At 35.1% G+C, this 27,856-nt stretch overlaps 1 protein-coding gene across 1 annotated transcript in view; it reads right to left on the bottom strand.

The window, feature by feature from the left end:
• LOC149805194 (RNA polymerase-associated protein RTF1 homolog) overlaps positions 1–27,856 on the bottom strand; it is a 57,130-nt gene that overhangs the window by 15,274 nt on the left and 14,000 nt on the right. Inside the window, exons 4-10 of the mRNA XM_089948325.1 lie at positions 27,599–27,785; positions 25,932–26,134; positions 22,867–23,134; positions 20,795–20,878; positions 17,254–17,344; positions 14,273–14,355; positions 11,059–11,254 (exon numbers count right to left, since the gene is read on the bottom strand). Coding sequence (XP_089804451.1) covers positions 11,059–11,254; positions 14,273–14,355; positions 17,254–17,344; positions 20,795–20,878; positions 22,867–23,134; positions 25,932–26,134; positions 27,599–27,785 — 1,112 coding nt within the window. The remainder of the gene's footprint in view (positions 1–11,058; positions 11,255–14,272; positions 14,356–17,253; positions 17,345–20,794; positions 20,879–22,866; positions 23,135–25,931; positions 26,135–27,598; positions 27,786–27,856) is intronic.

The following is a 27,856-nucleotide window of genomic DNA, read 5'->3' as shown; positions in this document are numbered from 1 at the left end:
TAATAATAACTTCAATAATTTTCATGTGATATAACATTCTCTAAATATGAACCAACTGTTCTAGTGAACAGCATGCAAACATAGTCATTAGTGAATCACAATAATGGGTTGTCTAACAATCTTACTTATGAAAAAAATGAAATACAATCTGGTCACAGCATTCAGAAAATCTAAAAATTGTTTGTTGTGGTTTTATTTTATTATTTTTATGGATGGGAAAAACGTGTGGATGCAAGTAATTGAGGGATCTCTGAAAGCTTAAAAAGGGTATGCTATACCAGCTGGATATCGAAAATGAATAGACGAGTAGACAATGTGGGGGGGGGGGCTAAATGATTTCATACCCATTTTATAATTTCACTAGAAATAATAGTCAATGCTTTTTCTAATGAAGCTGTTCAGATTTTTGTATAAATTACCTTTATTTTCAAGATGACCAACTTCTGAAAGACTTATAAACATTACAAGACAGTTTGACACAAATTACATGCGTATCTCCCAAAACATTGTGTATTACGTCACTGCTTTGGATATATTCATGTATTATTGTTGATTCACAACAAAATATGATTTCCATTTCACAAAAACTAGAGACATTTACTACAAGAAACAACTGTCAACCTGCAAACTCTGCTTTTTTTTTACATTGCTCTACTTGTAAATTACTGATTCCATGATAATATTGTAAGTAATAGTGAAGTCTCTGTGTATCTTTGAGCAAACATCTGAGTCCCGCCAGCTGGAAAGTTTTAAGTTCACTACAAAATTTGTAACTAGCTTCTCGGTAATAAACCATATCTGAGAAAAGGAGCTTTTTATTCACCGAGTGTTCCTTTTGCTTACTGTTCTTGCTATTGTTGGTGATATCTTGCAAATTAGTAGGATAGACATCTTTTAGCTCATTTGGCCCTGAAGACTTTTGTCATTTTATTCACAGTGTGTTCCTTTTGCTTACTGTTCTTGCTATTGTCAGTGATATCTTGCAAATTAGTAGGATAGACACCTATTAGGTCATTTGGCCCTGGAGACTTTTGTCATTTTATTCACAGAGTGTTCCTTTTGCTTACTGTTCTTCCTATTGTCGGTGATATCTTGCAAATTAGTAGGATAGACACCTATTAGGTCATTTGGCCCTGGAGACTTTTGTCATTTTCGCCTGACATGGGAGAAAGAAAATTCTGGAAGTTAATTCTGAATACATCTGCTTCCATTAGTTTTTTGCTTAGACTAATGCCTAGTTGTGCTAGAAACTTTGTTTTTAACTTTTAACTGGACATTTGGCTCACACATGTGTAAATGGGTAAACGTTGAATTATCGTTTTTGCTTATTGGACCCATCATTTTTTTTTACCTGGCCACTTCTTACTCCCAATCCACAACTTATCCTACTTTTTGCAAAGGTTCACCTGTCTGTGTGCAGTTGAGACCACCGCATTTTGTAAAGCGAGTAGAAAGTCCAGATTATACAGTATCATTGTAGAGCTAGATCTGTCTGTTTATTGTACTACCATCCATTTTGGTGTATCTTAAATGATCTTGATGCTACAGACCTTGGAAGCAGGGTTGGGGCTGAATGAGTTAATATTAGACTCTTTAATAATTTTACCTACAATATACTACATATAACTGTGCAAAATTTCAACTGAAAAGACCTCACCAAAGAAACTATTATGATTGTATCATCTGCAAGCTGAGAGTAAATGTTCTTTTTAGTTTAATACGTTTAGTATTCAAAATAATTTTTTTAACAGTATCAATAAAATTTCTGCAGATTAAAAAAAGATATGTAGAAAGTGGGTCACCCTGTCTACATCCTCTGAAAATATGAATATTTTGTTTATATATCAAGCCATTCTGGTACACCCCTGAAGAGATTAGAAAACCAAGTTTTTATCCACTGTCTTATCATCAGCCAAAATTAATGAAGGCGTGCACATTATGAATGAATTTCCATGAGATGGAATCAAAACATTTTTCAAAATCAATAATAAAATACCAGGTATATATAATTCTTCAGTGATATCCATTATATCATAAATAATCCTTGTATATTTTTCACCAATACATCTCCCTTTACTTAAACCAGTTTGGTTATCAGATATTATATCATGTAGCACTAACTGTTTCCTGTTGGCAATACATGATGTTAATTTGTAGACGACATTTTAGTAATGATATAGGGTGCCAGTTTTGTAGATATTGGAATGGTTTATCTTCCTTAGTTATACAAGTTATAATTCCCTGTAGAAAACTGATGAAAAAGATCCAGTGTTACATCACTCATTAATTGCTCTGACCACAAATCAATCCAGAAGATTTAAAAAATTCTGGCATGAAACGATCTGATCCAGGACTTTTGTAATTTTTCGTGTTTCTTTGACAATCTAAAGATTATTTTGGGGGTAATTTTCCCCTCTAAATTTGAAGACTGATCTCAACCAAACTTAAGAATGTTATAATTTTGAAGAAAATTTTAATTTCTGTGCTCAATTTCAATTTCCACTTTTATCTGACACATAGATATTAATTAGAGTAAAATATTTATCATTTGTATGTCAAATGTAATGAAATACCATCAGGCTCTTTATAGTCATATTCAAAATTATTATTAAATCAAAATGCACAATCCTCTTGAATTGGATCGATAACAGTTAAATCAAACCCACATTGAGTTCTGATAGATTATATTTTATCTTCAGTGAAATGTGTATCCTGTAAACAATATATCCGACACTGTTTTCTACTAAGGTAATCAAAGTACCCTTGCACCTCTCCCAATCTCTCTAGATCCTTGACTCCTAGATGCCAACAGTCTGAAAATAATATTTTAATGTTTGTGTTTTCCATTTCTTAGTTGAAAACAGTGTAAACTCTTCACCAAGTAGAGTAAACATAGTTGTATTCTACTATACACAGTGCTATCAATAACTCAGGATTTTTAAAAATACTAAGGTTATCAAACACATTCTTACACTTTTCCTGATCTCTCCATACCTTAGACTCTAGACCAAACACATTCTTACACTTTTCCTGATCTCTCCATACCTTAGACTCCTAGACCAAACACTGGACATCGAGAAAATTGCCAGGTATTATGAAATGGTCTGTTTAATGATGGAATACTTGTTTTAAAATTGCGTTGGGAATAATTGTCAATAAAGCAATTTAACTATCGAAGTTATTTATTTTAAAGTTAAAAATAAAAATTATTGTTTATTTTCAAGATGCCCAACTGCTGTGAGATTTCTAACATTATTCCAACTGCTTTCAACAATCCTTCACATATATGTGAAAACAAGATTCCTTTTATATATATATATATATATATATATATATATATATATATATATATATATATATATATAAACAGAACATTTAGTTGGTGAAACATCCTTCAACATCAAAACTATTTTTTTTGTATTGTTCTATTAGTACAATATTGATACCATGATTTCATTGCAAGTAATATTAAAACTTCTCAACCATGAGGAAATCTCCATGTGACAATTCAGGAATTACAACTACAAACTCTGAAACTAGCTTCTCATTAATAAAACATACATGTGAACCAGAATTTTATTTCATGAAGTATTCATTTCACTTAGTTTTTTTAAAAAAAATCTTTGATCATATTTGTGAATGATTAGGTTTTAAGGTTGTTTAATTATATTACATTCACATAAGAATTATAAGTGTTCAATTCATCACCTGAAATCAGCTGACCTGACACTACTGGGGCATGCTAGCTCTTACGCAAGTTGGATTTACATGAATTTTAACTTTTCATGTATTCCATCCACTTTATTTGAAACAAAAGATGCAATTAACATGGTAAAACAAGAAGGTCAGCCTTTAATTCATTGCAACAATACAACAAATACTTGCATGATCAAGTACCAAAACAAGGTCGGCCCTTAATTAGGTTCTCAAAGAATGCTTGCAGACATAGCTGTTATGGTAGATTGGCATATTTCACATTTGAATACAACTGGATACATTGCATTTACAATCATTACACTTAAACCACTAAAAGATAGAATAAATACTTGAATCTCAATTGATAAAAAAAACAAACTTATTTATTTGGTATCTATTTATAAAACTGATGCATCAAGTAGGCAATAGTGACATTTTCAATGAGCAAAATTTTGTTGCATACTGTTTATTACTGTACCACGAATGTTGTTTGGAAAGAAAATTAACAAAATGCATGACTTCTTATTAAAAGTTGATAATTTCAGAACAATGACTCATATTTCCTGGTCACATCAACCGTTTTGACAATAGAACGAGTGATATTTCAAGGTCTCAGCTACCAGTTTTTATCATGATTTTCTTCATTTGCAACAAATAGGTGTCAATGTTTTGGTACTTTCTAGTATTAAAAAAAGGGATCCATGACCGACTCTGTGATATAAGCGGGTTTGCGAGTAATCATCGTGAATTATTGGGGGGAGGGGATTACCTAAGGATTTTAAAAGGCACCATTTTAAATGATGGATAAAATGTTTTTGTCAAGAAAAAAACAAATGTTTCAGTAGATTAATATTTCTCTGATCCCATTACATTAGAATATCTCTGAATCTAGCCCTCCCGATAAGATGCTACACGTCATTCTGACTCTCTTTGTGCATTATATAGACCAAGGTAAGTAACTCAAGCAGGTCAACTCCCCATGATATTCAATATGTGGTTAATGTTATAAATGGATTTTACCAGTTTTTACTTAAGTGAAACCTTAAAGGATACCTGCATTACAGGAGAGGGTGGAAAGGATTATTTGCAGTTTGATCAATTAAGTATTATTGGAGAAATGTAATTTACTAAATAGCTTGCTCTCCTCCATCAAGTACATTACCTGATCAAATTACATTATTAGAATAGCCAGTAAGAGGGAAAGAAAATGCAAAGCATTCTCTCTCTCTATATTAATATATATATGCATAAATAACACTCAGCAGAATTGTGTGTGTGTGTGATTTGGATTTTTAATTTAGCTTTAACAATTTTTCAGTCATATCGCTAAGATATCTGCAGTGTGGCAGTTTATAGTCATGTCTAGCACTGGGGCATCATGCCGCAGACATGTTGCATGATGTCCCACCAAGTCATATATCCTGACACCAGGCCGACCAGTCCTAACACTAACCTCTTAATCTTGGGCACCATTAGTACCATTTTTATAAGTCTTTGGTATGACTCAGCCGGGGATCAAATCGACAACCTCCCACATCTGAGGTGGATGTTCTAACCACTAGGCCACTGGAGCGGTCACCCAGAAGGAGCATCAACTATCAACTAAATGGATGAAGTTAATTTAATGTTAGTTTGGCACAACATGCATAAGACAATGTTTTTACAGATCTGCCAACCCCATCAAGACCTTCTCAGTAACTGATTTTTTTCTGTATGCAATACCAGTTTTCAGTAAGTTGTAACAAAATATCACTTACTATTATTCTGAAGCTGGAAAACAAGCATTTTAAAGAGAAGAGGTGTGATTCAAAACTGATACAGGAACAGTAAACATTGTATTCAACTAGGCCTAACAAAGTTGTAAAGCAGATATGAACCTTAATTACCTCCAATACACTTTCACAAAGTGCAGTTTCATAACCCTACATAGCTCAATAACCTTTTGATATCTCTCAACTTAATATAATCCTTCCAAAATAAATTAAATTTCAGATGGGCCATGGCAATCATCTTTCCTGCCAAAGCATTTCCTGTCGTCCATATTGCTTTTTCCCCAAAATCTCTGAATATTCCCTTTTATTAAATTGTACTATTAAAACTTTTAAGAGGTTTATTTTCCCTTTCGATCTGTTTCGCTTCATGGACACCATTTTTTAAAACAATTTAAGCAACAGCATTATCATATAGACATTCTACATCACAAAATAGTTTAAAGCATAAGTGGTAGTCCTGTAAAATTAGTCTGGTTCCCTTACTAATTCCACTGAATCTAACATGAAACCCAGATCCGCATCATACAAAGAAAAGCCATTATCTGGATGTTACTGTGAACAATCATACTTACACAGTATGTGCTTTTATTCCTTAAGTCTATCTTTTATGGGGCATTTCTGTAAGAATTATGACAAAATTGTAAGGGTTGGCAGGTCTTTGTTTATTTACATCTATGAGAAATCCCTGTGGGGTTCTGCACTTGATTACTGTCTCACCATCAGAAGTTTCCTTGGTGAATCCAGTAAAAATGACAAATTCATTTCTGGGTCTAAGGTTGTGCTTTCATGAATGGTCACTGTCTGTGCAACATTCACTAACCAAATGAGATTCATTTCTTTCCTTGTTGAGGCCATGTCATGCAAATGGAAGCTAGATAATGTAGACTGGGCATCCCAGTCAGCTTACCCCATTATGTCCTGAACTGAGATGAGCTGAAATCATGAATGTACCCTTATCCTGTGATAGTTCGGAGTACAACTTTTTAATAAAACCCTTTAGCCAAGTGGCCAGTGCTTTTAGGGTTATGTCTTGCATTTCTGCCCTCAGCCATATTAATATTTTATAGTTGTTGTGGACATTGTCTGTGCATCTAAAATTACATCAGAGGGTACTTATAGGGTCCTGTAGCCTTGCTCATCTCAACATATTGATCAAGTACAGGAAGCAAGTAGTTACTGTTGGCTGTCTAATGATGGAAACCTTTTCTTAAAAAGGAAAAAAGGTTGTGTCCTTAGAATGTCGGAGCTCTCAGAATGAAGTTGCATGTAGTACACATCAGTGGGTATCATAGGTAGCTTGCCCATGTAATACACATCAGTGGGTGTCAATGGTGAAGTAAACGTTATCATAAAGTGCTGCTTAAGTGAGGGGGGGGATGACACTGGCTCAGACTTAGCCATGTTCAATCAAGGTGAGATTCAATTTGGGAAAATTTTAGGCCAGTTATTCTGGATGTGTCAAAACTGAACTGCAAGTCATAGATTATTTTGAAGTCTGAATGTGTCAGAGATCATGGAACAATATCCCTTAATTACAGTAGAGGCTAACTTCAATTCTTCAAAAAGCATGTAAAGAAGTTCATCGTTTGGGAAATGGGTGCTGAGAGTGGTGTGATGTCATTGATGTGACACCTGTCATTGACAATACATGATTTCCCCTTGTATGTCCTCAAATTGGATGACCTAATTCTGTTGTGATCCTCTCCATGATTAAGGCTCCAAACTCCTTTTTGATCAGGATATCTCTGAAAGGAGCCATGAAATAAAGAGTTTCTCTGGACATGGATAAAAGAGTGGTGATTTCAAAGAAGAACTGAGGTTGCTATGACTTGTCTAGATACATCTGTCACTAAATCGAGTAGATTGTTGATCCAGGTATTTAATTTTAATGATGGGGCAGTTAGAGCTATTGCAGTCTGTGTCCCTCATTTCTCATCTTCATAAAATCAAACTGATGGAGGGAAGATGTATGCTTACATTACCTCAAGCCGATTAAAAAAGCATGTACATTCCATGCTTCTGTGCTCAAGCAAAAAATGAAACACAAACATCAAGTATTGGAAAGCCTCAAAGGGACTGGCTATACTGTATCAGTTAAATTGCAAACCTTCATGTCAGGTTTGTTTTCATATTATTTTCATGCAATGACAGAGTAATGATACTATTGCATACTAATGTCTCATGGGTGGAGGGCAAGTTTGACTGTACAGTAGTCCCCCTCTTATAAGGCCACCCCTAATGCAGCAGGGAAATGGCCTTATAATGCGGGTGGCCTTTCTAGAGGGGGATGACAAATGCGAATAGTAAATATATATGAAGAAAGTCACAAGTACATTTAATTTTAAATATTTAATATTTTCATTAAAAAGTCACATGCATGATGTGAAATAAATGTAAAACAAACTGTGTTATCATTTTCAAAATAATAATTTTAAAACTGTCTTTATAATTATGTTACAGTTCATATCATCTGTTACTTTGTTGGTAACAGTCTAAAAAACAAACCAGTCTCATCACATTAAAAATATCCTTGCTGTCATATCCCCTGCATATATCATTTAGTCTTTTGTTCCAATCTTCTACAACTTCATTATTAACATCAGCTGAATCACCACTGGGGACAGAACACTTAATATTGTGTCACACTTGAAATATGTGCAATCATCCGTTACTTGCGGTAAAGTCATCATATCCCAATTCAAATGACAAAATTGTTTCTTTTTCTTGTCATTCAAATCAGGATACAAATGTCTCCTGTTTCAAACAATCTTCCTTTCTCTGTCCATTTCACCTTCCCACTTCTGCAGAATTGTTTCATTATCTTTCATGATATTGTTTATCTGAGTCTTCCCAACATTAGTTTTCTGCAAGGATCCTCGACACCATCACACCCCCGGCCAGTTGAATTACTTTCACTTTCTCCTCTTAACTGAGAATTTTTATTTTCCTCCATGACATGTTGATCTTTTTGCAGTAAGTTATTCATGTTGCCAACTACAATACTGATAAAATAAGTACCATTAACATCATGCAGATCTGACCTAGTGGCCATTAGGATTCGTAATTTTGACAATTATTGTCAGTAGTTATAGTTACTAATTATCAAAGTGAACAAGCTCAACATTTTACTAAGGGAAGCCATAAAGGCTACCGAACCATTTTCCTGCTGACTTGGGAATTGTACATCGATACTGCCACTTCTCAGCTGTTACTACTGTTCAATAATTGTAATTTTAACAATTATCAGTGACTAAACCAGACATCTTATGATAACACAGCAGAAAGGCTAATTGGATTACATGTACGTACCCTTTTGTATGGATTAAAATTTGAGTCTCAGTTTTTATGGAATAAATTTGGCTTCTCGTGAGGCATAAATGATATATTAACCTTAGTGGTAAATGTACTTTACTCCACACTTCTTTCAGTAACGAAAACCTGACATCGGAAAACAAATCGGATTACTTAACACACGTTATAAATGAAATACTGGTTCTGAATAAATATTCAAATAAAATGCGGCCGCTTGTGAGGGGTATATTTTATATATTGCGCATTAGTATGCTGGCCGCTGGTCGCGTTAGCCGGGTGGCCTTTCGCAAGGGGTACTTTTGAACACAAACTCATCAGTGCCAATGGATTCTGGCCATAAGGAGTGAGTGGCCGCTGGTCATGGTGGCCGTTCAAGAGGGGGACTACTATACACCCTCATGCCTCATGGGTAGGGTGATCGGCTACAACGGTGGGATTAAATTAAATAAATTCCACTTTTACTCATTTACATATCAATAACAAAATCTTCTGAGTTATTCTGATCATATTTGATTCAAATGCTTGATTGGAATCGCCTGTATTTATGGATACAGTATGTTCAGGTGCTGTTTCTACAGCTTATCTCGAGATCAACTTTAGACTAATCAACGACTCTGCATTCAAAAATAGAGTATGTTCTTCCTTTGTGTCTGCAACTCCATGGAGGGTGGTGAAGGCCATATTGATTATTTAGATGTGGAGATTATATTTAACACCTAGCCCCAATGTATTGGAGCATACTCAATTTTTGCTGACAAGACGTTCCGTAATGTGAAGATTTAGTCTTACGGTGAGGCATTTATACAGATGATGCAATCATACATCATCTGTGTACTGCAAGTATTTGGTTTTTCCCATCGAAAGCACTTTGCATGAGCGGCATAGGATGAACCGAACTCATTGTTTCAAAATATTGTACCATATACATAAATCACCTTCAGGTATCATTGTACATAAAAAAACGAAACCCGAGTATATGTATTTAATAAATAAACACAAATACAATTACATGATACCTTATTGTGTTTTGAAACATAATGCTTCAGATATGATCACTTAGGCCTCTTCCACCATGCTTACTGATGATGACCTCTCATGACTTTGCATCCCACTAATTTCTTTCAGTGAATGTTTAGAAACTTCATATTTTGCATTTTAATGGACTTATGTCTACGTTACTTTAGTTTTAAATTATATGTCTTCTGGGAGAAATTTTAGGTAATTTTTGTCATTTAAATCTCTTTTTCTGTAATAATACATGTACATAAACATAAAGATGGTCACCTTGATCTTTTATTCATTAATTACATAACATGACAAGGCTGGTAATATATTTCAGTATTAAACTGAGGAGAGATAAATGGTGATATTAAAAAAGGTGACTCTTATTAGATGTTTTTTTTATAAAAAAATATTTTTTTTCTTCTGATTTTCTTAAATGATGCTCAAATATTTAAACGTTGCCTAAAATGTACCAATGCTCTTTTGGTGAACATGAACCTGCAATATAATTTCATATTCAGTAATGTAATCTTTGACAAGCAGAACTATGCACATTGCTTACTTATGCATTGATACTATTCCTAAGGCCGTCAAGAGAATCAAGGGTGGATACAGGACACAGTACTAATAACTGTATGGAAAATGGGAACCAGTCTAGAAATGGAGGATATATGGGTCTGGCTGGCCAGGATTGGTTAATAATATAAGTTATGTTTTAGGAAAAGAATCTTTTGAGAACTTATCCTAGTTGTAAGTGAAAAAAATAGAGACAATAATGTACTGATGGAATTTCAATTCTTTAACAGTCTTTGGTTTAGAACACTCATTACTAAAATTAGCACCTGACTCTTTGGTGTGGAACTGAAAGCACATGTTTCAAACAGATGCAGATCCAGAAAATGCTGTGGCTCATAACCTTTTCTCTATACAGAAGGTGACATCCAGGTTTCATCTAAACTGATAAATATAGGTCTGATCATGAGCAATCAGAAATTTTATGTTATTGACTTCATGGTGTTTGCATAGGATTACTATGTGAACTGAATTAGGAGAGAGAGAGAGCAAGAGAGAGAGAGAGGGAGAGAAGAAATCACTTTAACAATTCCCTTGTTTTAGAAAACTTGAATCAAGCAGTTTTTAAAAAATGTACATATCTGGCTCTCTATTAGTAATTTCTGTATGTTATTTTTACACAGATCAGACCCTTGGTTAACATGACCGAGATGAAACTAACAAATGGTTATTTCCGCTAATAATCACAAATAGTACAACAAACCTCGTCTATATCATTTTCATTCAGTTTATAGTTGTTGGCATCTTTGAGGTCTTTCATTTTCTTGTCTATCTCATCTGTTGTGGGAAGCTGGATTCCGCCAAGCATAACAGTCTCTTTCCACTTGTTAAACTCGGAATCTGTGAAGTCCTGGTTAGACACAAACTCCAACCTGTAGACTCTCTCAGAGCTCCCATGTCTGAAACAGAAAATAAGGATGACTGTTTATATCACAAATTTATAATGTCAGGGATGCTGCCATTTATTTTGACATGTCATTAACATCCAAAATTTACAGTAAGGATGACTGTTTATATCACAAATTTATAATGTCAGGGAGGCTGCCATTTATTTTGATGTGTCATTAACATCCAAAATTTACGGTGAGGATGACTGTTTATCTCACAAATTTATAATGTCAGGGATGCTGCCATTTATTTTGACGTGTCATTAACATCCAAAAGTTACGGTAAGGATGACTGTTTATATCACAAATTTATAATGTCAGGGATGCTGCCATTTATTTTAGTATGTCACTGACTTTTGAATGTATATGTGTAGTTTTTCTGTCTCCTTGCGATTCTGAAGCAATAAAAGACGTATGAGAAAAGTCAAATTGAGATGAGGGTTGTGTCACAGAATTGTGTAGGAGTTATATCAATATGTATATGTTGTCAAAAATGTACTTGGGTTTCGTTGCCGCGTACAGCATCACCCGAGGGTGGTATATTTTTTTCAGCTTAGTTATTTCGAAATCCCGAGCGAAACTCGGACCCCTGCATGTGCAAATTGCCTACAGCGGGAAATCTAAGTACCTAGCTGCACATATCTGTCACAGCTAGTGTACATCTAGAGCAAATTCTCTATAACCAAATCACATTACGCCATGTCTTGTCAGGACGCTTACCCCTTTACAGAAGCAAATCTCCAGCTGTAGAGGTAATGAAATTTTCTTTATTACTATTCATTTATACGACAGAATTGTTTTCATACTTTAGATGTTTTAGAACCTTAATGTTTTAAAAAGACTTCTATCTGCAAACATATTCATTTAATGCAGTAGCTAACTAGCAGGAAACATATTTATTATAAATTCTACGGAAAGTCAATACCTAGGTTATACAACGCTATATTAGAAATACTATAGTCTGGTCGAGTTAGCTATTTCTTGCAACTGAACAGACAAATTGAATTGAATTATATGCTGCATGCATTAAACGATTAATGTAATGGGTAATGAATTCATGTGTGCGCATGCTTCATATATCACTGCAGAAGTACATAACCGTATCATATCTACTACACGGTTTAGTTATCATTTTAGCTGCCTAAATGCCATGCCTTGTATGGTTTGATGTGGAGTCCCCAGCTGTAGAGCTGATTTATACATGCCTGCCATGCCTTGTACATCGTTTGATGTGGAGTCACAGAACTCTGTGGGGGTTCGTGTAACGTATACGCTGTGTTTTGGTGACGTTGGATTGGAAGAGTGGACTGGTTTTCTCGATGCGAGGGACCAGGGCTTCGCAACCAACGGGTCTGTTGATGTAAGAAATCCTTCAGCAGACTGAGAGGAGCGGACCATGCATGGGTGCTTCTCTGGCCATTTACAAGAGCGCGTGGAACAGGAGTTAACATCTTGGTCGTCAAATGGGCGCCACGATAGTTATAGTGTTCCATGTTATTTCCACAATTGCATTTATGTCATTCATTCCTATTGTTATGTCATTATATGAACGATCGATAGGTTCATGTCATTCATTCCTATTGTTATGTCATTATATGAACGATCGATAGGTTCATGTCATTCATTCCTATTGTTATGTCGCTATATGAATGATCGATAGGTTCACGTCATTCATTCCTATTGTTATGTCGTTATATGAATGATCGATAGGTTCATGTCATTCATTCCTATTATGTCGTTATATGAACGATCGATAGGTTCATGATGTCATTCATTCCTATTATGTCGTTATATGAACGATCAATAGGTTCATCATTTCATTCATTCATATTCCTATTTCAATATCGGTTTATGATCGAAAGGTTCATAATTACACGTATTGCTATATCGTTATATGAACGATTGATAGGTTAATCATTTCATTCATTCCTATTGTTATATCGTTATGTGAACGATCAATAGGTTCATAATGTCATTCATTCCTATTATGTCGTTATATGAACGATCGATAGGTTCATCATTTCATTCATTCCTATTTATATTTCAATATCGGTTTACAATCGATAGGTTCATAATTACACGTATTGCTATATTGTTATGTGAACGATCGATAGGCTAATAATATCATTCATCCCTATCGTTATATGAACAATCGATATGTTCGTAATTTACACTGCTTTTCAATATCGTTTTATGAACGATACGTTCAAATTTACCTGCTTTTCTAAATCGTTATTTGAACGATACATTCATAATTACATTCTTTTATAAATTGTTATTAGAACGATACATAATTACATTCTTTTCTAAATCGTTATATGAACAATACATTCAAGACTCTTTATACTGAGGTGTAGATCACTTTTATTTTGTTGATCGGTGATAGGAATTCACGTTTGTTTTGAAATTCCATTTGTTAAATTCATGTTTGAGTTTTTTCTTGTTAGTTAATTGTTGATAGTTCCATGTTAGGAACTTTATAATTGTCCCTATCTTTTTGTTTATAATGGTGTCAGATTTGTTAATATTTAAATTGCTTTTATAAATAAACATCCTGTAAACGCAGTTGCTTTTGGTGTCTTCCCAAATCCAGTCCCAACCCGGCTTCATCTTGTGACAGGTTGTGGTCACTGTTACACTCCTTTTGTTCATTTATATAACCGACAAGGTGATTTCTTGTTGTCAGAGATTACGCCATACTTTATTGACAAACCGTCAGACTCCTGTGACTTGACCTAGGCTTAATTTGAAGCCTTGCAAAAATTTGGTTTCAATCTGTACATTCCCTATAAGATTAATGAGCAGAAACAAATTTTGCAATGGACATGATGGAAAGACATTGGTAACACCATATCCCACCGCCATAAATGGGGTGGGTGGGTGGTGAGGGTGGGAGTATTGCAATAAAAAAATGACTTCCAGCTAAATTTAAATCTCTTAAAACTGAAAAATCAGGTTACTTTTATTCATGAGCTTAATAGAAGAAATGTGGTAACTTTTTGCCATACCTGACAAAGTAAACAAACATACCTTAATCTGAGCCCCTTATTTGTTCTGGTGGTTCCAAGCTGGTAGATTTTTGCTGTCTCTACAACATCAATAATCTCTGCCACCTGTAAGTGGATATGCAACAATAAAATTCTAGCACTAACATCTACTTACACAATATAAAGCAAACATTCTTTTATATGCTTTAAAAAGAGACTTAATTACTAGCTTTTGAGAGCTTCTTGCATTTAACATTTGGATGAACAATTTAACATCAAATACACTGATTCCAAATCCAAAATGAAAGCATATTACAATGTTAAGAAGGAATACCATGATACTATAGTCAATATCCTCTTGGTAAATATCAATACAATCAATGTAGCATGATGTCCCACCCTGTCACATTATCCTGACACCAGGCCACCCGATCTATTATACTAACCTCTTAAAGCTGAGTACCTAGAAAAGCAGATGTGAGTACCATTTTTATAAGTCTTTGGTATGGCTTGGCCTGGGTTCGAACCTGCAACCTCCTGCATCTGAGGCAAATGTTCTAACCACTAGGCCACCGGAACAATTAGTTGAGACGAAGAAGAACCAGGCTAAGATGAGTTCGGAACTACATACAGAGATGAATAAAATCCTGAGATGGGACATGGTCTGACCACTCCAGAGTGACTGTCCACCCCAAACTGCAAGGAAGGGAGAGAAGGTTGTTCATATACTGAAGTGGAATATGGTGCAGTCTGATGTTATGATGACCCGTGGGTTGAGATGAAGGCCTAACAGAAGGGTTCAGAATTGGTATACTACCCCTTTGGACAGGTTGAGACTGTATATGTCACACTGTAATAACAGAAAACTGAACCTGCCAATTCCATTCTGAGTTTCAGGCAGCAATAAACTCATAGAGCTAACTTAAGTCTGTGACTGGTCCAAATATTCTATTGGTTTTCATTTTCAGAAAAAGTCTGGAGTAGAAATTTGGATAATGCAGTTATCACCACCACCACTTTATAGGCAAATGCTATATCTACTTCTGTAATATGCCATTTCATGGAATCGCTTGGGACCTCAATCATAAAATGGAGAACAATGAAAGAGAGGAGGGTGGATGAATAAGATCTGGAACCCCCCTAAATCAACTCATTGTTTGTTGTAAACAGGATGATCCAAGCCTGATGAAACAAAAGAAGTATGTCACCCAGAGGAGAGGCCTATTTGCAAGTGAGAAGAATGGCAAGTTAATGTCAGTTTGCAGGAATCTCAGAGGGAGGAGAAACGTTTGTTTTTTGCTCTTATGGCCTGATGAAAGAGAAGGAGTATGGCATCCACAGGAGGCCTACTTGCAAGCGAGAGAAACGTTAAGTCACTGTCAGTTGCCAGGAGGCTTGTGGGAGAAGAAACTTTGTTCTCATATGACTGACCTGTTCAAGGTATGGGCATATGGCTGTTTATAGTTTTTCTAGCTAAAAAAATCCTGTTCCTGCTGAGAAGTAACGCTGTGAACTTGTGTCAACGATCATCCCATCCCTGGTATGGCGCCAGACAAGGTCAAGAATTATAAGTGTCAATAATCTTACCCAAGAGATGCTCCATAATTTTTGCAATCTTTGTTGATTATGGCAAAATCTGGAAAGACACGTGCTCATTTTCTTCATCAGTGTTTACGGAGGCTTTCACTTTGTATGTGGTATTAACTGCTGAAAAGAGGAATACATTCAGAAGGTGGCAAAATTAAACGCATTTCTTTTATTACCACCTTACAGCTGAATTCCATCTGTTTCATAGATCAAAATGTTCACGGAAATCTGAATCATTGCCATCGACAATGGGGGAGGGGATTGTCCTCATCCTGCATGCCCTGCTTCCAAGGATACAGCTTGCTGAACATTATTCAAGATGCTGTGTCACCATGTGTATTGTGAGCCCTACCTACTGTACATGCTATTAGAGTCTTCAGTGTCATGTCTAGAAAACAGTGTAGTTCAGCTGAAAGATGTTGGACCAATATGGTCATCAGACCAGACCTGAATCTGGCACAAAATGTGAGGCCAGTCCACCATACTGCAATGGTGTAATATATCTGGTCAATCTGGGTGGTATGGTTGGTTGGTAGGGCATATACCACTAACACTATTGGAACTAGCAACTTATTTGTGGTTCACATGTCCAAAAAGATAGAGCCAAATACACCAAACCTATGCAATGGTCTGCTCGACTGCTGGAATAAAATGATCGGCAGTCTGGATGGTGTGCAGCATCTGGCATACGACTTGTGGCAACAGTGAAGTCAGAATGTAATCCTATATGCCTGTTTTCCAGAGCGCTAAGGACAAGCATGGAAGGAGCTAAAGACTTGTGTCCAATGGGCTGCCAAAATGGGGTAAAATCCCAATTTGATCCAATTCATTTGTTGACAAAGTCAGGGACAGAGCTTCTTGTATGATATGTAGCATCCATAATTCCAAAATAGTGTGTGTGGAATCACCCGTTGTAGCTTCCACAGTGTGATAAATAATCATTGCAATTGGTACAGTTCTGAGAATTTATGAAGGCAGTGGGGGTGGGGCATTCCCCATAATGCTCGACATACCTTCCAACTTAAGATGAATATTCAATGTTACATTCATACAACTAACTTAGAATGTGCCCTCTTCTTGGACCTAAAATGACTTTTGAATCATATGTCTCTGGCCCACAATGCAAAAGCATCTGCTTGGGTGTGATTTTAAACATTTAGTGCATGCAAGGAATTTTCTTCTTAGACCTTGATGTGCTTGCATTTTTGGCACTTGCTGGACATATCTGAAATGAAATTATCAACCAGTCCTGGCCAGCCAAACCCATATATATTCTATTTAAACTTCACCAATTTCTAGATCCCATGTTTCCAAACCATTAGTGCCCTGTATCCTTCATGAGGCTGTGTTTGGCGGTAGCAGACGCTATTTCATAATGCTAATATGATGTATTTGATGGAGAAAAGTCTTAAGTATTCCCAAAGAAAAAATACTGACCCTGTACACTGCTTTTCCCTCATGGTTTCCGATGCCTACCCGTACATAGCAGCCATTTACCACTTTCCTAAAGAATGGCATATGACACCACCTGAAAATCAAAGAAAAAGATGAAAATGATTACACTGGTCACACACTATAAGGCATCTATTAATCAAATAAAAAGATGAAAATTATTACACTGGTCACACACTATAAGGCACCCAATAATCAAATAAAAAGATGAAAATGATTACACTGGTCACACACTATAAGGCATTTCAGTACAACTTGGTCCTTGATAAAACATGGATATGGCCAGTCATAATTCTCATCTAAGTGGATGAATAAGGATTTGTGCATGATTTACACCAGTATGCAGCGACATTAGCAAGAAAACACCACCATTTTATAAATCCAATCATCAGTCTTATACTGATGGATTACTGTATTTATTGTTCTTTTCCATCATGCTTGAGCTAGGTTTTAAAAAAATATATACCGTATATACTCGCATATAAGCCTGTTCACGTATAAGCCGCCCTCAAACTGAACAGGTACAAAGACTAAAAAGTGTATGAACCGCGTATAAGCCTACATACAACTCCAAGACATCTCAAGATGCACGAGATAAGTTCTAAATGTTTATTTAGGCAAACTTATATTTAAAAAAATTACATGTATACTTATCGCAAGGTTGGCGTGCATGATTATTAAAAAGAAATGGTATAAGCTTGTTTGAAAAGTAATTAAATTTAATTTTCTGTTTTCTTATCGTTTCTGCCTAATTTAGATTTGTGTAATTTGATTGAATGCTGAAAAGAATTTAGCAATCGTGTGTTGGTATAACACTACCTCTCCCATCTGACTCGATTGTTTGTTTATGCATTACTGCATTGGACATTTTATATCAGTGCACCGGTAATTACGTTTTTACTTTTGCTTTGAAATTGTAAATACCTAACTCATTAAAATGTAATCCCAGTATGACAACACAACGAACAAACAAAACGGTTCGATGCTAATACTGTAAAAGCTGAGTTGTAGTTTGCTTTGATGTAAGCGAACTTACACCATACCTGTCAACTTTCATGCTGGGAGGAAAATAAATTCCTAATTTTTGGGGTTGCTCCATGCCTACCTCCCATTTCATAATATCTTATAATTTTTGCAGAGAACTCCTGATTATTATATTATGTCTTTGATTTTCATTTCTTCTAAACAAGAAAAGTACTATATAAAAAATAAAATCGTCCACAATTAATTTCAATCCCAAGAGTGATCACTACGAACGCTGTAACTCCATAGGCTATAGCGCCAGTCCCACAAAAGAAATTTAAACGAGTGAACACCTGTCATTTTTATACTGTACATACCAATGTTAATTACCATCGTTATATTAAAAGAAAGAATGAAAATACATACCACACAGCAAATGTGTCCTCAAAAAACTAATTCAGAATACAGGTGTTATAATAAACAATACTATATGCTTTATGAGTTGACAATAAGAGAATAAGGTCGGATATACAAAGAGGGGAAAATAGTTGCCACATGTACGGTACCATGAGGCCAACTATTTTTGGCACCTTTAGTACAACAAAATTGGAAATCCTCTTTACTTGCCAATCAATAGCTGGTGCTTGCGTTACACAATAGTGTAGAACGTGGTTTCTTTGAATTACCACAGAGGGCCAATTGTTTTCACAAAATATTTGTATAGATATGGATTAACTTTTAATTAGTTGCACTGGCTTTCTTGCTTGCTTAAGACTAATCTTTAGCTATCGTACAATTTTAACACAGCTGACCAGAATATGAAAATATGGCATATCGTGGGGGAAAACAGGGCACATCATAGGGAGAAACAGCGAGTCTTTTCGCAAATTTCATGCATATTGGACCAGGAAGGTAGATCAATATTTAGTGAAATCAAGGCTTTTAAAATGCCATAAAAACCTCCTGATTTTAGATCCCAATCTCTATTCTTTTTATTCAGTCTCCCTACTTGGCTTTTGAAAGATTCATAGCTATGCCCTACACCCCATTTTACAAAGCTACGGTAATCGTGCGAATATTATGGAATAAAAGGCAATTACACATCAATGTACTGGTATAGTTACTGGTCAAAATTCCCACGTATCACAAGCCAGTTTCAGGATTTTAACGATTAACTGGTCTGTACTGCTGTTGCAAAACGAAAGACAAATTTGCTGACTATCAACATAGGAGATGCCAAAACATCAAGCTTTCCATTGTGTGGAAAGTTATGTTTGTTCAGCTAAAACACAAAACTAAAATTGATTGATGTTGATCTTGGTTGATCTCTATGAGAATTTTAGCTTTTATTATTACCACTCTTCGTGAACATGTAAATTATGATGGTTATGTGCCTTGTACAATTAAATGTGCGTACCTTTTAAAAAAATATTACCTCAATTTGTAGGATCACTTATATCACTGAAAATGAGCAACTCATGAGTGTGATTCAATGTAAATGAAACAGCTATTAAGGAATTAAGGACTAGCTGAAATGTTATCTGGAAGAATGCAATTCATTCGAAACAATGAAAGCAAAATCTGCATCTCATGTTTGGGAATAAGCGAGGATTAAAGTTACGCCATGCAAGCTTTGCACTGTGTAAGTACTGTACATTATAGTTCAGCATGGTCTCCCTGGTAAACTCAACCGGACTGCAAATTATGAAGTCTGTATTTACCTTTATTTAACTTCATGTTGGAGAAATAAAAAGATATGCACGTACAAAATAATAACAAAATCAATCATAGTACTTTATAACAGATCAATAATTTTGGGTCACCAAAAGTTGCTTTTTTTGACATGCCTATGTCTTAGGACATGGAAAAAATTATTGTTTCATCTCCCAGGATTTACAACCATTACAGTAGTCAACAAAAAGACCTAAAAACTGTCAAGTTTAGATACTGGCCCAAAGAAAAGGCCACCCCACTTCTTCCAGGCCTTTATTTTTTCCTAAATTATTTGGCTTATATGCGAGTACATAAGGTAATAGTTTTTCCACATTCCTTAGTATCTTATGAAAATGTGACTATAAATACTTTTTTGGTCAAGTAAAATCAGATCCCAAGTAATAGTTTCTAATGTACCTCTCAGAATGGAAGGGTAAGAAATACATATTAATGATAGAACTGAATTCATAGATGTTATTTCAGAGTTCATTTATCCAAAGCAATTTATGGAAACATATTGCCTCAATTATTATCTCAGTCAATATCCTTAGATTCCTCATTAATTTGTTCAAACTGGGTGGGAAAAAATATCTGGAATAATGAGGTTTCATTGTCTTCATAAACAGAACCAAGTTAACAATGACAATAAGAATAAGGAAAGTTTCCAGGATTGTTCATGAACAAGATAACTACATCAATTTTAAAGAAAATGTAATTAAACTTTTATTAATAAATCTAAAAAACTAAAAACGTTTTATGACTTAAGAGCCTGCATTCTCAAAGCATTAGTTTCATCCTGAACATGACTAGTCGTCATTTGATCATGAAGATATGTTATAACTGTACTTACTTTTCTAACCGGAATCTTGATAACCTAATCTTTGAAAGTTCTTCTTTGGTAGAAATAAACTGAGTCTTCTTCTTTGCTCGTGGCCTAAAAAAAAAAGATTTATATGAAAGAACATGACTAGAAATATGTATAAATGATTTAGTGTGATTTATGATCTTACAGTTTCTACATCCTTATAACTCAGATCTATTGACAGCTGTTTACATCATTTAAATGATGGCATATCAGACTTCTGAGATACATAAAAGATCGTCTACAAGAACGCAATTCATATGAAGTTTATAATGCAAACTGAATATCTGTCTTGTTCAAGTCTTAGCAACAAGTTCCATCAAGTTTATATGAAAGGAAAAGATCTTAGATTCTATTTATCACATGCATAAGCAACATTTTTTGCCAATAAACATTCAAAAATTGGAGCAGTTGTAATGAAATTTGTAAATGAAGTTTAAAGGCAATGTAAGCGAAGCCTAAACTCTAAAGACTACCTACAGGTCTGTAAATAAAATAAAAGCCAGACTTTCAATTATAATAAGAATTGTTCCATTTACACATAAAATTACCATGGAAGGCAGTGTTATAAAATATATGCCAAGAAACTCTGATTACTCAAAGAGTTCAAATAAAACTGGCATAAATTCTAAATTGCATCCATGGGCTGGGTTCATTTTAGCTTGTGTTATTGCGCCAGTGATTATGTTTCATCTCTGGTGCAATGAAGTTCCCTTTATGGCACCCATAAGGAGCATAACAATAAAACCAAAGAAAATAAAAATTAAAGATTGTTATGGTTGATGTTAGAGTGACTGAATCACACACATCACAAGCTTGCTGAATAGAGTGCCCCCTTGATAAGAAGCACAAAACAATCAACTTGATTAGCCTCGGCAACTATCAAGTGTGCATGGCTGACATCACCGACATAAATTTAAGGAAGAGAAATAACAGCAAACACTTCTGCATTTATTTCCAAATTGTGTGCTGTGAGGAAGAAACACCAACTCAAATGTCCAAAGTAAATTTTACATGGGAATGCTGAAAGACAAGGAAGCTAAATCCCAGCACCAAAAGATTACAACTGAGGAGACTCATAATAATCAATGGCACTTATGTTGTGGATTTTTTAATTTTTGTAGTAAATAATCACATTCTCATCATTATATCTTGAAAAAGTCATTGCTGAGTCAGACTACAGAATGGTTTGCTAAATTTCTTTGTCCGCTAAAATAATCTTGTTCTAAACATTGAAATAATTATTTCAATGGTCATGGAAATCGAAGAAAACCACATTCTTGTCCGACTGCGCAAGAACCGATTCAAAGCACATAATGCTTAAAAAATGAATGTCTCATGCAGAATAATTCCATCACACCAGTACCTGCGATAATGAAATATGTGCAAATTTCGTCAATGAATAAAAAAACACATGGATATTTGTGGCTCCAGTTTTATTCTAAATGATCCTGCTTTTTGACCTAGTAGTAGCTGTTGGTCCCCACTTTCCCATTTCTAGAATAAACCACTGTATGTGCAATTACTCCACTATGAAAGTACTGCCCTTCCCTTGGTTGCAAGTATGTTGGATGAGAACAGCCCCAAGTACCAAATCATAAGTTGGGGTTCTGAGCCTTAGCTGGCATTTTGTGCATAACAAAACCTTCAAGATTACAGATCCTGGTCACTGTATAAAAAATACCCTGGACCACAGAATTTGAAAAAGAAACTGGATAGTTACATACCCAAATTTTATACACAGCAGGTCAGACCAGACCAAGAAAAGAAGAAGAATTGTGCAGAATTGTCTGTCTTGCAGACTATGCTACAGAATACTTCCTAACCATAAACCTAACCACTAACTTAGAAGTCACTGTGACATATTTTTCTAGTACATCTACAGATAAATACAACCCTCAAGTTTCATGGCTGCACATACAAAAATTACATAAACATGGAGCTTAATGCAAAAACATAACATGATGCATGCACAAGCAAAAGCAAAACAACAATGCAATCATACAAGTTGTTACAAGCGGGACAAACATTCTATTAATCCATGTGTAAATTAAATTTACTCTTCATCCTCAGAGTCAGATCTATACGAAGATCGCCCCGTGCTGCTACTACTGCTGCTGGATCTACTGTCAGAATCTGATTCATCTGCACTCTTACTCCCTTGCTCTTCCACCTCTCTAGCCTTCTCCTCCCTTTTCTTCTCCTCCCTCTTCTTCTCTTCCTCCTCCTCTTCCTCTTCTTCATCATCCTCGTCATCGGAATATATGTCACTAGCCTTCAGGGGCTGCTTTTTTTTCTTCTCTTGTTCTTGTTGTTTCTGCTGTTCCTCTAAAATGAAGTCAAAAATGTACAATTATTTATCTTTAGAGGATAGACTGGCTGACAACCAGTCATTTTATTTTTTCTAGGGAGGTCAATCATGAATCGCTCAGTATGTATTATGTACCAAGAGAAAAGCCTGATAAATAACCTACTTTTTTAGTCTTGCCAAAGTTTGTTTCCTTCATGAAGTTTGACAACTGATGTTCTTTGAGAATGACCTACTTTGAAACATGTTGGGCTTAAATTTTTGTTGTTTTTGTGGATGAGCATGACCAAGAATATAAAGTCACAAAGAAATATCAATTGAGTCAACATTCACCCCCCCCACTCGTCATATGCAATGTAAAGGTATCACCCAATTCTTCCTTTGTTTTAATATCATGGATATCTATCGTAATGACAATGTGAAATATACATTAGAATTAGTGCATGAATGACTAGGAACACAGGAACTAAATGATTACAATTTGAATGCAAAATGTCATGAGCATGAAAACTAGTGTACAATTGTAATGATTCTACCTGATGCATAGTAATAAATGCAGATGTACTCATTGTCCATCTCCTTCTTTATTTCCCAAAGCCCATGTTATTCCCATTTATGTGCATATGAACTAATTGTTAAATAAACAATCAGCAGATTATTACCAATTCTCAAAGTCCATTTTAATGGTGGGTATGTGAGAAAGCTTGCCAGTAGCTTCTCGAGGGTCGGTGGTTCTTTCCGGGGTTTTCCCGGGTTCTTCCTCCACCATTAATGCTGGCCGCCATGTATAGCCTATCGTGTGCTGAAAAATGGCGTTAAACCCCACAACAACAACAACAACCATTTTAATGAGGTCTGTCTGAAGTGCTGTTTTGTCATGTGTGCAGATAAGCCCCTAGTATACATTGGTTTATGGGTAGTTTTGAGGTCAACTGATACCTGATCTCAATGTACATATCCACTATCTGTATCTTTATGGTTTATGTTTTGTGTGTTTTGTAACAATTTCTTCAGCACCAGCCTTCACGATACACACATTAATAACACTTTACAGAACCAATTCGGGACCAAAAGTTCAAGGTCAGCCAGCAACATTAGGTTTCCCACAGAGCAACTTATGCAGGAGTGTTTCATACAAGAGATTTACAATCATTTGCATTGTTCAGGTACCTAACCCTTCACTGTTGAGAACTTTATGCCTTGAGAGCAGTCATCATGAATACACGAGAACCTAATTACTTAAGATTACAACAGTGGTATTAAATATGTTAACTCGGACATGCGTAGAAAAAGAAGTTGGCATTTCTTAAAGATCTCTGCATTTATGCCAGATATTATCAGTAAATAATTCAATTAATCAACTTAATAACTTCAGTATGGATTACGCACATTTTCTCACAAATGGATAGAAATGAACTTTGCTATAATCATCTACAGAGACATACACATTTTTTTTTATATGTATATGATAGATCTACAAAATGAGGTACCCAAGAATATGTACTTTTTACCCAAACCACAAAATTTGGAACCCATAAAAATGAACTGTATTACAGTACTTTTCCTGAAATGAAATCATAGTACTGGTTATTGTAATTCAAAATGAAACTTCAGCTGAAAGTGCTTATGATAAGCAAAGTTAATTAATAAACATAAATTACATAATTACAATGTACCAGACATATGCATACATGAAAGTGCTTATGATAAGCAAAGTTAATTAATAAACATAAATTACATAATTACAATGTACCAGACATATGCATACATGAAAGTGCTTATGATAAGCAAAGTTAATTAATAAACATAAATTACATAATTACAATGTACCAGACATATGCATACATGAACTGGAAATTTCAATCACATGTTCAGAGCTCAAAATGGCGCTTGCTGCATGCAAGGAACACAAGAAACTGCATGTCTTAGAAATCAATTGGTTGTTTGCATATAGTTAATTTAATTGGAATTGCACTGTATATGTCATCAAGTAAGGATTTTACATGCAGCATACAGTGATGTCACAGGGAAAAATACAACATTCTATTTTTTCCCTAGCTCCCTTCCCCTGCCTTTGCCTAATGTGTTAATTTATAAGGTGAGTTTGGGGTATTTTATAATCCAGTTGCATGCATTTAAGTAATACCTACCCCAAAGGTACAACAAATGAGCAACTTGCAAAAGATGCGCACACAAAAAATTCACCTACGTAAACTGGACATGCGCAGACAATCATGATAACTGGTACATGATGATAAATGGTGCCTAGCCAGTACTTGCATTTGAACTGGGTAAAAAAATGTAATACTATAAAGATTAAAACTTTTCTATGCAAGTCAATCCATATAAATACTGCATTTTATATGCAGGTCAAATATGCAATTTAAGATAATATTTTAATAATTGTCATTTACAGTTCACAAGGCAGGATTCAGTGTAGTAAAATAAGTTATTTAAGAAAGTGGTTTAATATTTTGTCCCTTATAAGAAGATGCTTTTAAAAAGGAGGTGGCCACTAAGGCAGGATTCAGTGTATTGTGCGAAGATTAGAAGCATTGCATCAGTTCAACAAGGTATGAAAAATCAATCCATGTATCAATTCAAATTCTCTCTGCATCCTGAAGGTACATTTGCCATCAGAAAAGATCTTCCTAACTTCTAAAATTACTGCAATCAATAAAATACTGCACAAGGTACATCATTCTTCCACTACAAACAAGACTGTATCTTTTATAGCCAAACAATAAACTTTACCAGAAAAAACTTTAATTACTTTCAACTAATTGTTTGGAATCTCTACTGCATCTTATATCTAACCTTTCTTTAGCTTTTCTTCTCTCTTAGCTTTGAGATCCTGCAATGCTGAGACTTTGATCTTGTCTTTCTTATCTTCCACATTACGTCTTCTGTCTTTGCTTCTTTGGCTTGGTGTGGCAAATCTTGACAGTGGTTCAGAACTCTGTTGTTTCTTTTTCTGTTCAAGCTTCTTAGCTTGTTTGAGTTTCTTTTCAATTTCAAATCTGAAAACAAAAAGTCATAAGTTGACAGATATATGCCTCACATATCAAATCAACATACCAATATTTGACAAGAAAACTTTGTGTTTGTATGTGTGATTTGGATATTTAACATAGCTTTAACAACTTTTCAGTCGTTACAATGTCTATAGTGTGGCAGTTTACAGTGATATCAAGCACTGGCACATCATGCCACAGACAAGTAGCATCATGTCCAACCCAGTCACACATTATCCTGACACCAGGCCAACCATTCCTAACACTAACCTCTTAATGCTACGTACCAAGCAAGACAGCAGCAAGTACCACTGTTATAAGTCTTTGGTATGACTTGGACAGGGATTGAATTTGTGACCTCCTGCATCCGAGGCATACACTCGAACCACTTAGGCCACTGGAGTGGTTCGAAAACTTTTTCAATAATAATCAACTCAAATTTCATTGTTTATAAAGCCCATTATAAAAAAAACCTGACCTCTGACATCTAGTTTTTAATCATCCCTATTTTATAAATGCTGAATGCAAATGAACATACACTGTGATGATGTATAAGAATAACAAGTTCTCTCTTGATCTCAGATTTAAATTTATTGTGCAGAAGGAAAAGGAGATTAAAGCTTAAAATACTGAGATACATCCTTGAAAGTGACAATAAGACCACCACCCCCATGCACTGCACAGATTGTAATAATGATTTATAGGAATATCAACATTCATTCCTTAATCACAAATGTAAGTGTGACAGAAATGTGGATACTATGTCTCAAGCTTTTCTTTAAAAAGGTGAAGATAATTATTTCCCCATTATTCATCACTTGCTGTGTAGAGCATACAGTAACCTATGACCTGAGGGCAAAGGTTTCTAAATGACTCGAGCATTTATTGAATGACAACTGGATCAATCATCCTTACCATAAGCAAAACATTGGAGTTGTTGTCTATTCTAACAGATATTATCATGAGCCAATTTGTTTAGTTACATTAGGTGTAGACAAAATATATAAAACCAAAACAATTGTAAAATAAATAGTATTTGGTTCTCTTTTGTTCTGTCTTTCAAAATAAAGCAATTTGGTTTAATAAATGTCTAAAACATAGAATCAAGGTGACCTGTAGTGGAATGTTTCTTTGGTAGTCAATATCATGATCTTTACTTTTCACACTTTTTACAAATACCAAACTCCACTGCTAATTGTCAAAAACTATGCAAGCATTCCGCTGTTTATTTAAAGACCATGTTACTGCAAATGTATATAGTATTGATGGATCTGTGATCTTGACTGGCTTAACAGAATCCCTTTCTTTACCAGGACAAGTAATGCCTCATATTGGTGAATGTAAATCACTTCATACTGAGCTCCTCATGATAAATCTTTGGCCTGCCAACCGAAGACATCAATTGATATTAATTATGGTCCGGAAAATAGCACGAGTTTTAGTCTTCAAGCCTTAACATAAATCACATACCTTGTTTTCAGTGCAGCTCTTCTTTCCATACGGTTAAAAAGCTCTTGCTCTCTCTCTTTCTCTGTCATTTGTTCGAGACGCTGCTTGTCCTCCTCATCTCCAATGAGATTCTCATCATAGCCATCATAAAATTTCTCTTCCTCTTCTTCCTCTGAACCTGATCCCTCCCCAGACTCTGACACCTCACCTGATAACAACAAAGTTAAATATAATATTGGGTAGACATTATTTCACAGCATAATGAATACAGAAAGTATT

Source organism: Sinohyriopsis cumingii, chromosome 2, assembly GCF_028554795.1.
Source record: "Sinohyriopsis cumingii isolate HCF-2022 chromosome 2, ASM2855479v2, whole genome shotgun sequence".
NCBI classification, from domain to species: Eukaryota; Metazoa; Mollusca; class Bivalvia; order Unionida; family Unionidae; genus Sinohyriopsis; species Sinohyriopsis cumingii.
Note: the sequence above shows the minus strand (reverse complement) of the source record. Positions and strands in the feature narration are given on the sequence as shown.